This window comes from Cololabis saira, chromosome 21, assembly GCF_033807715.1.
Source record: "Cololabis saira isolate AMF1-May2022 chromosome 21, fColSai1.1, whole genome shotgun sequence".
NCBI lineage: Eukaryota > Metazoa > Chordata > Actinopteri > Beloniformes > Belonidae > Cololabis > Cololabis saira.
Window position 1 is genome coordinate 36,497,230 of NC_084607.1, and position 13,968 is coordinate 36,511,197.

General features: G+C 44.6%; 1 protein-coding gene across 4 annotated transcripts in view; it reads left to right on the top strand.

Moving 5' to 3' along the window:
- The window catches only part of LOC133422616 (thyroid hormone receptor alpha), a 139,289-nt gene that overhangs the window by 104,205 nt on the left and 21,116 nt on the right, over positions 1-13,968 (top strand). For 3 of the 4 annotated variants that reach the window (XM_061712637.1, XM_061712636.1, XM_061712638.1), the window contains 4 exons: positions 3,522-3,643; positions 5,079-5,226; positions 5,441-5,646; positions 12,471-12,617. In XM_061712637.1, coding sequence (XP_061568621.1) covers positions 3,522-3,643; positions 5,079-5,226; positions 5,441-5,646; positions 12,471-12,617 — 623 coding nt within the window. The remainder of the gene's footprint in view (positions 1-3,521; positions 3,644-5,078; positions 5,227-5,440; positions 5,647-12,470; positions 12,618-13,968) is intronic. The other variant, XM_061712639.1, reaches the window with a different exon arrangement.

The window sequence follows — 13,968 nt, forward strand, 5'->3', positions numbered from 1 at the left end:
ATCTTACGACAGTGCGAAATAGTGATGTAGTCGAGGCCAGTGACCTGGATTCTACCTCTGCAGATGTTGATTTCCTTGCTAGTAACACTGCTGATTTGTTGCATTCAGCTTTAGATGAAGTTGCTCCTTTGAAAAGGAGGGTTTCTAGCCACAGGAGCTTAACTCCCTGGTATAATTCAGATATCCGCATGTTGAAACAAAACGTGCGTAAAATGGAAAGGAAGTGGTACTCTTGTAGGTCTGTAGACTCTCATCGTGAATGGAAAGATATTCTAATAGTATATAAAAAAGCCATTCGCACAGCCAGAACAGCTTATTATTCAACGTTGATAGAGGATAACAAAAGTAACCCACGTTTTCTGTTCAACACTGTAGCCAGGCTGACAAAGAGTCACAACTCTGTTGAGCCGTGCATTCCTGCAGCTCTCAGTAGTGAAGACTTTATGAGCTTCTTTAACAGTAAAATCACGAGAATTAGAGAAGAAATCAACCAGCCGGTTGTGGGCGTTTCTTCAGCTTTAGCGACTTCCCTAGGCTCTGACTTGTCTCTAGACTGTTTTGATCCTATAGACCTCCCTGAGCTGACTTCACTCGTTAATAGAGCTAAGTCAACCACATGTATGTTAGACCCCATCCCGACTCGACTATTCAAACATATTTTTTCTCTTATTGGTACGACAATACTGGACCAAATTAACTTATCCCTAAGTTTAGGATATGTACCACAGGTTTTCAAAGTCGCAGTAATTAAACCTTTACTTAAAAAACCTTCTCTTGACCCAGACACCTTAGCTAATTATAGACCAATTTCCAACCTTCCATTTGTGTCTAAAATTCTGGAAAAGGCAGTTTCAAGCCAGTTATGTGACTATTTGTATAGAAATGATCTGTTTGAAGTCTTTCAGTCAGGGTTCAGAATGCATCATAGCACAGAGACAGCACTTGTTCGAGTCACGAATGACCTCCTTATGGCCTCAGATAAGGGATTAGTGTCCATACTGGTTCTACTGGACCTCAGTGCTGCTTGGTTTAAATCATACCTATCTGACAGGTTCCAGTTTGTTCATGTACATGAGGTTTCTTCAGAACAGTCAAGGGTCTGTTATGGTGTTCCGCAGGGTTCAGTGCTAGGGCCAATCTTGTTCAGTTTATACATGCAGCCGTTGGGAAGTATAATCCAGAATCACGGCATACACTTTCATTGTTATGCTGATGATACGCAGCTCTATTTGTCTATGAAGCCGGATGAAACAGAACCGTTAGTTAAACTTCAAGCATGTCTTAGGGACATCAAGGACTGGATGTCCAGAAATTTCCTGCTTCTAAATTCAGATAAAACAGAGGTTATCATTCTTGGTCCAGAGCATCTTAGGAAGGGATTAGATGGTGTTGCGATGGCTTCCAGTGCAACTGTGAGAAACCTTGGTGTTATTTTCGATCAGGATTTGTCGTTTAAACCATATGTCAATCAGGTTTGTAAAATAGCCTTTTTCCATCTCCGTAATATTGCAAAGATTAGGAAAATCCTCTCGCAGAGTGATGCAGAAAAACTAGTTCATGCGTTTGTATCTTCTAGACTAGATTACTGTAATGTGTTGTTAGCAGGATGTCCAAGTAATTTGCTGAATAGGCTCCAGCTGATCCAAAATGCAGCAGCACGAGTACTGACAGGAATTAGCAGGAGAGACCACGTCTCTCCAGTGTTAGCGTCGCTCCATTGGTTACCCGTAAAATTCAGAATCCAATTTAAAATTTTATTACTGGCGTATAAAGCCCAAAACGGCTTAGCTCCGCATTATTTGCAAGACCTGATAGTGCCTTATGTTCCTGTCAGAGCTCTCCGTTCTCAGAGGGCAGGTTTAACTCGTAGTTCCTAGAGTATCTAAATGTAGATTTGGAGGGCGGGCGTTCTGCTATCAGGCACCACTACTATGGAACCAACTTCCAATCTGGGTTAAGGGGGCTGACACCACCTCCACCTTTAAAACTAAACTTAAAACATTTCTGTTTAGTAAAGCCTATAGTTAGTGTTTAGTAAACCTCTAGCTGGTGTTGGTAAATCTCTAGGTAGTGTAAACTTTAGTGTGTCAGAGTCGCTCCTGTGGTTTCTTGTGCTGGCCCCCCCTTCTCCTCCCTTTTCTCTCTTTTGTCCATGTTGCAGCATCCTTTGCCAGACACCGGAACCTGCAGGTGGTCATGGGTGGCTTGTAGCTTGCATTACGGAGCACAAGTCTTTCCCCGACCCTGCACCCCAACCTGGGACTTGCTGATTGGGCCGGAGCTTCGGGAGCTGCGTGCTGGCCTGCGGTCCCCACCCCCGGTCATCCCGTTGCTGCTTCCACCTGCCTGCTGTGCTGTTGCCATCCCTGACCCACCAGTCTGGCCTTCGGCAGGAGGGTCCCCCCTGATGAGCCTGGTCCTGCTCAAGGTTTCTTCCCTCCTAAAGGGGAGTTTTTACCAGCCATTGTTTATGTAATAACTGCTCGGGGGTCATGTTCTGGGTATGGGTCTCTGTAAAGCGTCTAGAGACAACTCTGTTGTATTAGACGCTATATAAATAAAATTGAATTGAATTGAATTGAACATGTTACTGACACACACACACACGTTACTGACACACACACACCCACACTACCTACACACACACACACACATTACTGACACACACGCATGTTACTGACACACACGTTACTGAAACACACGTTACTGACACACACACACACACTACTGAAACACACGTTACTGACACACACACACTACTGAAACACACGTTACTGAAACACACGTTACTGACACACACGTTACTGACACACACGTTACTGACACATGCACACACTACTGACACATGCACACACTACTGACACACACACATATGTTACTGACACACACACACACACACGTTACTGACACACACACATGTTACTGACACACACACATATGTTACTGACACACACACACACATTACTGACACACACACACACGCATGTTACTGACACATATGTTACTGACACACACACATATGTTACTGACACACACACACACACACATTACTGACACACACACGCATGTTACTGACACACATGTTACTGACACACACATGTTATTTGAGCAAGCTAGAAGCTTGGATTTCATTGTGCTCGTTCCCGATGATTGTTTTTAAAGATTCCTGTTACATACATTTTTAGGACGGGAGACTTTAGTTTTTTCTTGTTTTTTCATGGGAAACCTCTCATTATTATATATATATATATATAGCTTATTACATGAATTGTGGGAATGGTGTGAATTGAATCAGCTGGCATGACATCAGGTGCAGAAAGTCTTGTTCCATCCTGCATGAAAGTCCCTCGGGGGCTTGTGTGCACGTGCTTTATTGAAGCCCATGTGGTAATGCTCAGCACTCACCCACTCTTCTTCTCTTCCTCTGTCATCTCCAACACCCTCACCACCTGCCCTCATTGCTTTCTTCTGCATTCCTCATCCCCCCCTCTCTCCCCTGATCCTGTCCTCCTCTCCTCCAGATCTTAGCGTGTCGGTTCCAGGTTACATCCCCAGTTACCTGGGGAAGGATGAGCCCTGCGTGGTGTGTGGGGACAAGGCCACCGGGTACCACTACCGCTGCATCACCTGTGAGGGTTGCAAGGTACAGTTGAACTTCTCCCACTTCCTAAATTCCTGTTTGCATGATTTCTATTATTTTATCAGTCTCTCTCATTGTTGCTGCAGGACTTTGGTCCATTCTTCTACCTCTTCTACAACATTGCTTGTGTTCATTAAGGTCTCTGTGCATTTGTTATTATGATGGTGTGTTTTGAATTGCTGCCTTTTTGCATAACCACATTACAATTATCTTCAGCTTTCAGACAAATGGCCTCACATTTGCCTCTTTCAATTCAATTCAATTAAATTCAATTTCATTTATATAGCGTCTATTAGAACAGAAGTTGTCTCTAGGATCTTTCCAGAGAACCAGAACATGAACATAAACCCCCGAGCAATTATTACATAAACAATTGCAGGTAAAAACTCCCCTAGTGGGAGAAAAACCTTAAACCAAACAGTGGCAAGAAAAACTCCCCTTTAGGAGGGAAGAAACCTGGACCAGGACCTGGATCATAAGGGGGGACCCTCCTGTTAGAGGACAGACTGGGGTGTCGGGGGGGCAGGCCAGGACGCCAGAAACCACACAGCAGACATTCCCCCCAGGCATGTGGAAGCAGCAGTGGGATGATCAGAGGGGGTAACCGCAGGCCAGAACGCAGCTCCTGAAGCTCCGGCCTGCAAACATACACAAAAGAGAAAAAAGGGGGGCCAGCACAAGAAACTACAAGAACGATGGACAAAAATGATGGCTATGAGATACTTATAATAAATAAAAAAATGGAAGAGGAGAAGAGAAGAAGGGAAGTAGGGTGAGGGGCAATGCCCAGTGGATCAAGTCGGTGCCCCCCTGCAGCATAGTCCTATAGCAGCATATCTACCACCAAGCTATATTTGAGACTAACTATTATAGTCTTGTTATTGTCTCATCAGTCTCTCTCGTCGTTGCTGCGGGACTTTGGTCCATTCTTCTTTACAACACTGCTGGTGTTCATTAAGGTCTATCTACATTTGTTATTATGATGGTGTGTTTTGAATTGCTACCTTTTTCCATGACCACATTACAATTATCTTCAGCTTTCAGACAAATGACCTCACATTCGACTCTTGGATACTCTTTTAAATAGAAGAGTTCATGGTTGACTCCGTTATTTCAAGGCACCTGAGTCCTGTGTATTTTATTGATTTAAGTTCAAGTTAATGTTCGTATGTGACTTCACTTGGTTGCTTAACCGCCCTTGGCAAGCAGGATCCTGACACAAACACCCTGGGATCTCACTCATTTAACGTAACTGTTTGGTCCTAATCCGAGCAAAGGAACACTTGCTTGATTTCATTTTGTAGTTATGAAGTTATTTATTCTCCCAATCAGCTATAAATTCTCTGAAACTTTGCCTATATTTTTTTTGCACTCATACTCCTTGTTCTTTTGCATGCTAATGTTTCTCCTCTTTCTTCATCTTCTTTCCTTTCCTCAGGGTTTCTTCCGCAGAACAATCCAGAAGAATCTCCATCCATCCTACTCCTGTAAATATGAAGGTTGCTGCATCATCGACAAGATAACCCGCAACCAGTGCCAGCTGTGCCGCTTCAGGAAATGCATCTCTGTGGGCATGGCCATGGACTGTGAGTCGTCTGAAAAATTAACTCGCTTTTTTAACAGCTAAATTAGAATCATGTGAAGTTGCTTTCAATACGATGCGCTTGAATTATCCCTTTGAAGTTTCATCATATGATGCAGTGACTCTTGAAGGGTCACTCAAATGCTCATATTGTATTTTATTTGTAATACAATGCAGCCTTTAGACTCAAACTCATGGGAACCTTGTCTGCCCATCAGTGGTGTTGGATGAGTCGAAGCGTGTGGCGAAGCGCCGCCTGATCGAGGAGAACCGAGAGCGGAGGAAGAGGGAGGAGTTTGTGCGGACGCTGCAGATGAGGCCGGAGCCGGACACGGCAGAGTGGGAGCTGATCCGGATGGTGACCGAGGCTCACCGGAATACCAACGCACAAGGATCCAGCTGGAAACAGAAGCGCAAGTTCATGGTACTTTTTGAATTCTGGAAACGCCACGTGCGGCTACTAGTATCATTAACCCTTGGACTGTCTTTGGGTCAAAATGACCTCATTCTCCTGGTCCTTCTTTCCTCTTTTCTCCCTTCCATCTTCCTTCCTTCCTTCCTTCCTTACTCCCTTCTTTACTCCATTATTTTCTCCCTTCCTTTCTTCCTTCTTTTCTCCCTTCCATCTTCCTTCCTTCCTTCCTTCCTTCCTTCCTTCCTTCCTTCCTTCCTTCCTTCCTTCCTTCCTTCCTTCCTTCCTTCCTTCCTTCCTTCCTTCCTTCCTTCCTTCCTCCCTTCTTTACTCCATTCTTTTCTCCCTTCCTTTCTTCCTTCTTTTTTCCCTCCCTTCCTTCCTTCCTTCCTTCCTTCCTTCCTTCCTTCCTTCCTTCCTTCCTTCCTTCCTTCCTTCCTTCCTTCCTTCCTTCCTTCCTTCCTACCTTCCTTCCTTCCTTCCTTCCTTCCTTCCTTCCTTCCTTCCTTCCTTCCTTCCTTCCTTTCTTCCTTCTTTTTTCCCTTCCTTCCTTCTTTCCTCCTGCGCTCCCCTTCCTTCCTTCCTTCCTTCCTTCCTTCCTTCCTTCCTTCCTTCCTTCCTTCCTTCCTTCCTTCCTTCCTTCCTTCCTTCCTTCCTTCCTTCCTTCCTTCCTTCCTTCCTTCTTTTTCCCTTCCTTTCTTCCTTCTTTTTTCCCTTCTCTCCTCCTACTCTCTCCTTCCTTCTTCCCTTCCTGTTTCCTTCCTTCCTTCCTTCCTTCTTTCCTTTCTTTTTCCCTTCCTTTCTTCCTTCTTTTTTCCCTTCTTTCCTCCTACTCTCTCCTTCCTTCTTCCCTTCCTGTTTTCTTCCTTCCTTCCTTCCTTCCTTCCTTCCTTCCTTCCTTCCTTCCTTCCTTCCTTCCTTCCTTCCTTCCTTCCTTCCTTCCTTCCTTCCTCCGTTCCTTCCTCCCTTCCTCCCTTCCTCCTTCCTTGACCCGAAGACAGCACAAGGTTCAAATGTTTAGTGTGAAGGTCAGTGGTGTGTTGACTCCAGAGGCCGGGGTGTGCTCCACTGGAGGGCTCTAAAGTTAATTTCTTGTCTTTAGTACAGTCATGTGCAACAGTTAGTGCTCCTTTTTCCATTTAGGTAAAGATGATAGATGATAGATGATAGAGATGGCCAAAAAAAAGGGCAGGATATGGGAGCCTTCATGGGCAAATACCTCAAAGCGATGCAGTAAAGACAGATGGAGCAAAACAGTGTGAGAGTGATACAGTCATGCAGGAACTGAAGTTACCGCTTTCATCGCTGTTAAAGGGGAGTCTACCAGCGGTGAATCATTGGGTTCTTAGTGTTGCTTGCATCGGTTTTTCTTCTTGATTTCTTAGTTAGTAATGGCATGGTGAAAAAGGTTACATGTTCATCTGAGGCTGTATTTGCATAATAGTGATAAGGATGATAGGATCCACTTTGACCAGGTGATTTTATTCATACAAGGGTATGATTGGTGCAAGGAGGCACTTATTTGATTTGATTTGAAGATTTTATTTTGAACATGCATGTTAAAAAAAGAGTAATTATAATGCATAGTATTACATTATTACTTTACCATAATACTACAATATAATAGAGAACAATAGACAGCAATGGTACTTGAATAACTATATAAGAGTAGATATGCTGTATATACTGGTTCATATATTTACCTCCAATTATATACATAAAAATGACTATAAATCTATATATCGACATATCTACATATAACTATAAATCATATTTATAGAGATATAGATACACAAATACTGTACGTATAATACAATTCAATATATCCATATACTGTACATACCTACATATAACATATCTATATCCATAATATACATCTATATATCTACATATATTAATAAATGTACATATCTACATGTTTATTCGCATCTGTATTTTGAATATAATGTTTCTTTGTATCTTTTTTTAAATTGTGATATGTTTTGACTTTGTTTTAGCTCCATGCTCAGGCTGTTCCACAGTTTCACTCCTTAATGCACGACTGTAGATCGTTACTGCAAACTGTTTCATTCAAATTGTTTTATAAGTACTTTTCACTAAAACATTTGAAAAGAAAAGTACAAATACATGAATAAACTTGAAAACGCTGCGTCTCATGTTACGTGGCGACTGGTGAGAGCAACGCCTCACGAGGGGCCGGTACACGTGTCCTAACCTTCGATGAATAGCCTCCCTAAAAGGTCAAATGACAGTTACCAGGCAACCGTTTCATGAAGCTCAAAGCAGTTTTATAGCTGAATACAGTTTGTGGAGATTTTTATCCTAACAGAAAAGAAAGCCTCCAGGGACAAAGAGCAGGTTCTGTGCTTGTAGGGAAGCAGAGCCAATCAGAGAACAGAGGCTGTTGCTGCTGACTGTTACTAAACGGCAACCTGACAGCTTTACTCTCTGGATTGGCTGTGATATACTGAGATAAAACCTTGAAGAGTCTCACAAAATATTCACCTCACATTACAAAAAGGTGCATGGTGTTCTGTCCATCCCAGGTAGAAACTCAGCAACTGTGTTTGAAGTGCAGAGCCTTTACTTAGAGAAACATGGTTTTTGTGCTTGATGTACGGTGGCCGAGACCCGCCATTGCTGAAAATAAAAGTAACGCTGCAAACAGAAACAAACGCCCCTGCAAATTAAACAAACGTTGCAAATAAAAACAAACGCTGCTGCAAATATAAAGAAACCCCGCTGCAAATGAAATAATAAACGCTGCTGCAAATAAAAAAAAAACAACGCAAATAAAAAAGCCACAACAGAAGTGAATTACCAAGGACTATTTTTGCCGATGCACCGGTTGTTTTTACGTGAGAGGAGAAGAAGAAGACGAAGAGGACGTAAGTGAAAAGGAAGAAATAAGAAGAGCAAGGAATAGGAAGAACAACGAACGAGAAAATAAGTGAAAAGGTTAGTGTTCAACGTCGCTACGTGTCATTTTTTTTGTCTTCTTCTTCTCCTCTCACGTAAAAAACACCGGTGCATCAGCAAAAATAGTCCCCAGTAATTCATTTCGTTGTGGCTTTTTTATTTGCGTCGTTTTTTTATTTTATTTGCAGTAGCGTTTATTTTATTTGCAGCAGGGTTTCTTTATATTTTCAGTGTTTCTTTTATTTGCAGCAATGGCGGGTCTCGGCCACCGTACGATGCCCTGCAAACTCACTCATCTTATGTTTACAGTGAACCCTACTTTGTAGCCTCCGCTGCTGTTGTCTGCTAGCAATGACCCTGGAGCATCACTGGTTATTTGTGTCCCTATCGCGGCCTGAAGCTGATTCCCGTCTGCTACGGCTCTCAGTGTCTCATTTACTGAGAACAACGCACAGATATCAGCTGGGAAAATGCTTTTACTGAGTTTCAATGTCTAGCAGCTTGGAATTGACAAGTTTTCTGCATCAATCTGCCATGAAATGTGGTCTTATCTTCATTCTCGTCACAATAATAGACAAAAACAATGTGGTTACAGCCGATAAAGCAAACAGTTATATTTTGTGTGTCTTTATGAAACACGCCTGTAACACATTCACAGTGGGACAGTTAAGCCATTTGGCAGTTTTTTGGTTTTGATTGACCTTGAACATGTCAGGAAGGTTGTAGTGAGGACCCAGATGCAGGAGAGCAGGAGGCAGGAGTTCGCAAAAACTATGATTTATTAACTTAAACAAAAACCAAAAATGCTGCTGAGCTGGAGCCAAAAAACCGAACATGAATCAAAAAACTATGAAAACCTGACAAGGAGAACATGGAGGGAGGAAACAGTACAGACCAGCAAGGGGCAATGGAAAGACAAGACTAGATACACACAAGGGTTAATGAGACACGGGTGCAGACTGTAGCAAGCTCGTTGCCACTGGGGCCGACCGACACAGGACACAGGGTGTAGTGCAGGAACACACACCCCCATCGCCCAACTCAGGCCGGGGACCATCCGGCCTAGCCAACTCCCCTTTTAACTTTATTCAATCACACCGCCACACGTGCAGCAGCAGAACCTTCTCCCAGCAGACCTCTTGCTGGTGTGCAGCCACTTCTTATGAAGGCAGGCAGAGTGAAGAGATTGGGCACACCTGTGCCCAATCTGCTGAGTGGCTGCTCCTCCACCCTGCCACACAGACGATCAGGGCAGATGGGAAACAGGAAAGTCCAACCAGAACTCAAACACAAAGACATGGGCTTCAAAATAAAACAGGAAAATGTAAAATCCTGAATAGAACAAATGTTTTTAGCAGCTCTGGATCAGAGCTGCTAACAGTTCAGGAGGAGTTCTAGAACATTCTGGGTCATTACTCTTTCCAGAACTGCTTCAACTCAGAAACTTTTGTAGGATATCTGGTGTGAACGGCTCTTTTGGGGTTATCTCATCATCATCTCTACAGGGTTCAGATCGGGACTGTTGTGCCACAGAGGGGGTGCTGGTTCAGTTATCAAAAGAGTTATTAATGACTGTCGGATGACAGTCCTTAATAATTAATAAAGTAAATTATGTATCAAATTGAATTATCAAAATGACTTAATCAAAACGGGGCACCACCTGATGTAATCAGGAAAAATGATAACTAAACAGCAAAAATCAGTCTCAAGATAAATTATTCTACAACATTAGTGGCAAATATGTGTAAAAAAACAAGGACGACTTCTTTCAATCAGAATTTATTTACACAAGTGTCAAGAAGATGGTAAAGCAACACTTCGGATACATTCTGATGCCTCAACTACATAAAGAGGGACAACAAATCATATAACGCAAATCTTCCGATCATCTGTGTGTGTGTGTGTGTGTGTGTGTGTGTGTGTGTGTGTGTGTGCGTGCGTGCGTGCGTGCGTGCGTGCGTGCGTGCGTGCGTGCGTGCGTGCGTGCGTGCGTGCGTGCGTGCGTGCGTGCGTGCGTGCGTGCGGGCGTGCGTGCGTGCGTGCGTGCGTGCGTGCGTGCGTGCGTGCGTGCGTGCGTGCGTGCGTGCGTGCGTGCGTGCGTGCGTGCGTGAGAGGAGAAAAAGGAGGAGGACGACCGCAGGTTTGTCTGAGGGACCCTCGGTGCGTCACATAAAAATAGGCATTGCCTGCAGATGATCACGCCCTCGGCTGTGAAATAAAACAGGTGTGATTGCTCACTGCACTACATGGTGCAGCATCCTCTGCTGGTGGCGAAGAGCATCTCTGAATGCACAACACCGGAACCTGCAGCGTGGGATTGAGAGGGCCAGGGTAACGGCCCGGTCAGGCGCGGGAGAGATTTGTCCGTCAAGACTCCTCTCCCTGGCCCTGCCCCTTCTCAACCTCAAGCTTGCTGATTGGGCCGGAGCTTCGGGAGCTGCGTGCTGGCCTGCGGTCCCCACCCCCGGTCATCCCGTTGCTGCTTCCACCTGCATGCGGTCCCCACCCCCGGTCATCCCGTTGCTGCTTCCTGCTGTGTGCTGTGTGCTGTTGACGTCCCCACTCTGCCCGGACACTAAAGCCTCTTACTTTGGATTTAATTTGGGGGTTGTCTTGGGGGGCGTTAAAACTCTCAGGCCAGTCCCGGTTCCGAGGGCGCTGATTAACGCTCCTAGGCTGATCGAGGCGGCTCACGTTTCCCTCCGTATGACTCTGAGAAAAAAAAAAACAACACAGGCGGTGTTTGCAGAACCGGGGCGATCCCCTTTTACCAGCACTCACGAACTCTCACGGCCGGGGGCCCAATTCCCTGAGTCGGGATGCTGCGGGGAAATCCGTTACCGCTGGTGGGCGCGCGGGTCGCACGAGTCGGCTGGCGGGGCGTTCCGGGCTGATGCGCGGCCACGCTGATTGAAGGAAAAAGAGTCCTTATGGGCCACAGCCGTTCCTCGTGCAGGGACGGGATCGGAGCGGCAGAGTCGGGACAGAGGTCCACTTCAGACAGGGACGTTGAACGGGAAGCAAACGTTCTGGGGGAGCCACCTGTATTTATCTGCTCCTGACGTAAAACAGCGCCTGCGGGCTGCTTTACTGTAAAATACTGTACGCGCATTCTCTCCTGCGCGCCTTTTCTTGACTCCGCCCCCTCAGCGGACTACAGATCCCTGTTGGGCTTTGAAGTTCTTTTAGTTTCTTTGTTCTCCAGGCCATGTGCCAGATGCAAAAGTTTAGTTTTGGTCTCAGTTGGAGGCCCGAAATCAGGCCTTGGACTCATCCGAAGCCTGACTGTTCACAGAATCACACATTTCACATGAGTTCATCATCACATACTGTAGGTTCATAATCACAGGACGGTGGCCCAACAGGACTCTGACTGGACCACTCCAGAAGGTGGGTTTTCTCTTGCTGAAGCCATTCTGTGGTCCATTTATTCAAGCGCTCGTGGGTCATTAGCCAACTTTTACCGATCGCCAGCCGGATTCCAGAAACCTTGAAGACTCTTCATCATGGCTACACTGTCTCCATGTCCACTATAGCTCGAGTAATTCTGCAGATGCATTGCCCCCCTTTTGTCTCTCATAGACGTGAATTTAGACATCCAAAATACATGGGCATCAGTGATGTAGGAGAACAATGCCGACTCTGAGTGGACGACACCTTTGCATTGAACACTTATGGCACTTTCATTCATTGATGAAATGACATAAGGGATGGAAAGGGGGATGGCAGTTTTACAGGGGGGATGATTTGGACCGTTTTTATTTCAGGGGGGATGCCATCCCCCCTCATACCCCCTCATCCCCCCTCAATTTGAGTACTGTGTATACTGTACCGTCTGTACCGTCTGTTGCCTCTCCATCATAGGTCCAGGGATTTATTGCAGGATCTTCCTGACAGCTTTGATCTCTTGTTTCTAGCCAGATGACATAGGCCAGAGTCCGATGGTGCCCACCTCAGACGGAGATAAGGTCGACCTGGAGGCCTTCAGTGAGTTCACCAAGATCGTGACCCCCGCCATAACCCGCGTCGTTGACTTTGCTAAGAAACTGCCCATGTTTTCAGGGGTAAGTGCCGTTTGTTTAACACTCAGTCATATTTGTGGGTTCACTGTTCACCATAAGCATCACAACTGTATTCTGGGTATTCTGAAGCGGGTTGGCTACATGTGCACCACATCCATCCCTGATGCCGATGTTCTGTCGATCCATGCTACCGGTCCAGATCTGCTACTTTGTGGTTCTGCGCACGTGCACAGTCGATTTTCAAAGTTTGATTGCCCATAACTTTATGCATACCTTCAGTCCACACTGCGGTTAACAGTGAGTAACATCCTCAAAATCCCTAAGAAGATATATATTTATATATATATATATACAAGCCAGCAGAGATATTTTGCGGCGCAGTATCAGGCCAGCAGAGATCATTTTAGATGCTTCCCGTGCCCTAAATGCATTAAGTGACGGGAGCATTATTTGATAGGATGTTACTGGACTAGCAAATTATGCTACCCCTCAAATATTGGTTTAAAATGGATAAATTGGGGGGTATAAGTATGCTGAAATTCCTCCTGCAGTGGCAGTGAGTTGATTAGTAGTCTTACCTGAATGCATTAAGTGACGGGAGCATTATTTGATAGGATGTTACTGGACTGTCAAATTATGCTACCCCTGAAATATTGATTTAAAATGTATAAATTGGGATGTTGAGTATTTGATCCTTCAAAATACACTACCCATGACATGAATTGCATTACACTTTGTGAACATTATTCGATAAAGAGAAAAAAAAAACAATTCTATGGCTTTATTTGATATTCATTCAGTCATTGGCCTTTATTTAACCAGGCAGGTCATTAAGAACACATTCTTATTTACAATGACGGCCTGGCAAGCGACAAGCACTAATTGGGGGAAAAGGAAGTGGTTTAGGGAGTAAAACACAGTAAAATTGTAGCTCTACAAAGGTAGAAAACCATTAGGTAGCATTTTTTGATAGGGTAGCAGAAATTGACAACACTGGGTCGAAGCTGTTTGTTCTCAGTCGTGCACAACAGAAATGACTCTTGTTATATTAGTGTTTCTACTGCAGTCCAAAGGTGTCATTTTCTCTGTAGAGAAGATGACGTTCAGGATAAATATATGGAGTGTACCTCAAGTCAGCGGCGGCGGTTATGGCGCCGCCATTACTCGTGAAGTTCAGTCAGGTTGTGAAGCATAAGACACTAAACTCAAAGTGGTGAAAGATGTGCCGACATCATGCCGCCTCCAGAATAAAGGTTTCCAAGAAAAGTCCTCAGATGTAATCATAATGTGTAGAAAGTAAATGATTACTATGAATTAAAAAAGCCCAGGAGACAAAATCAGGGTACCCGCGTTTTAACAAACTACTTCTTTCTAATCCACCACAACTTTTAAA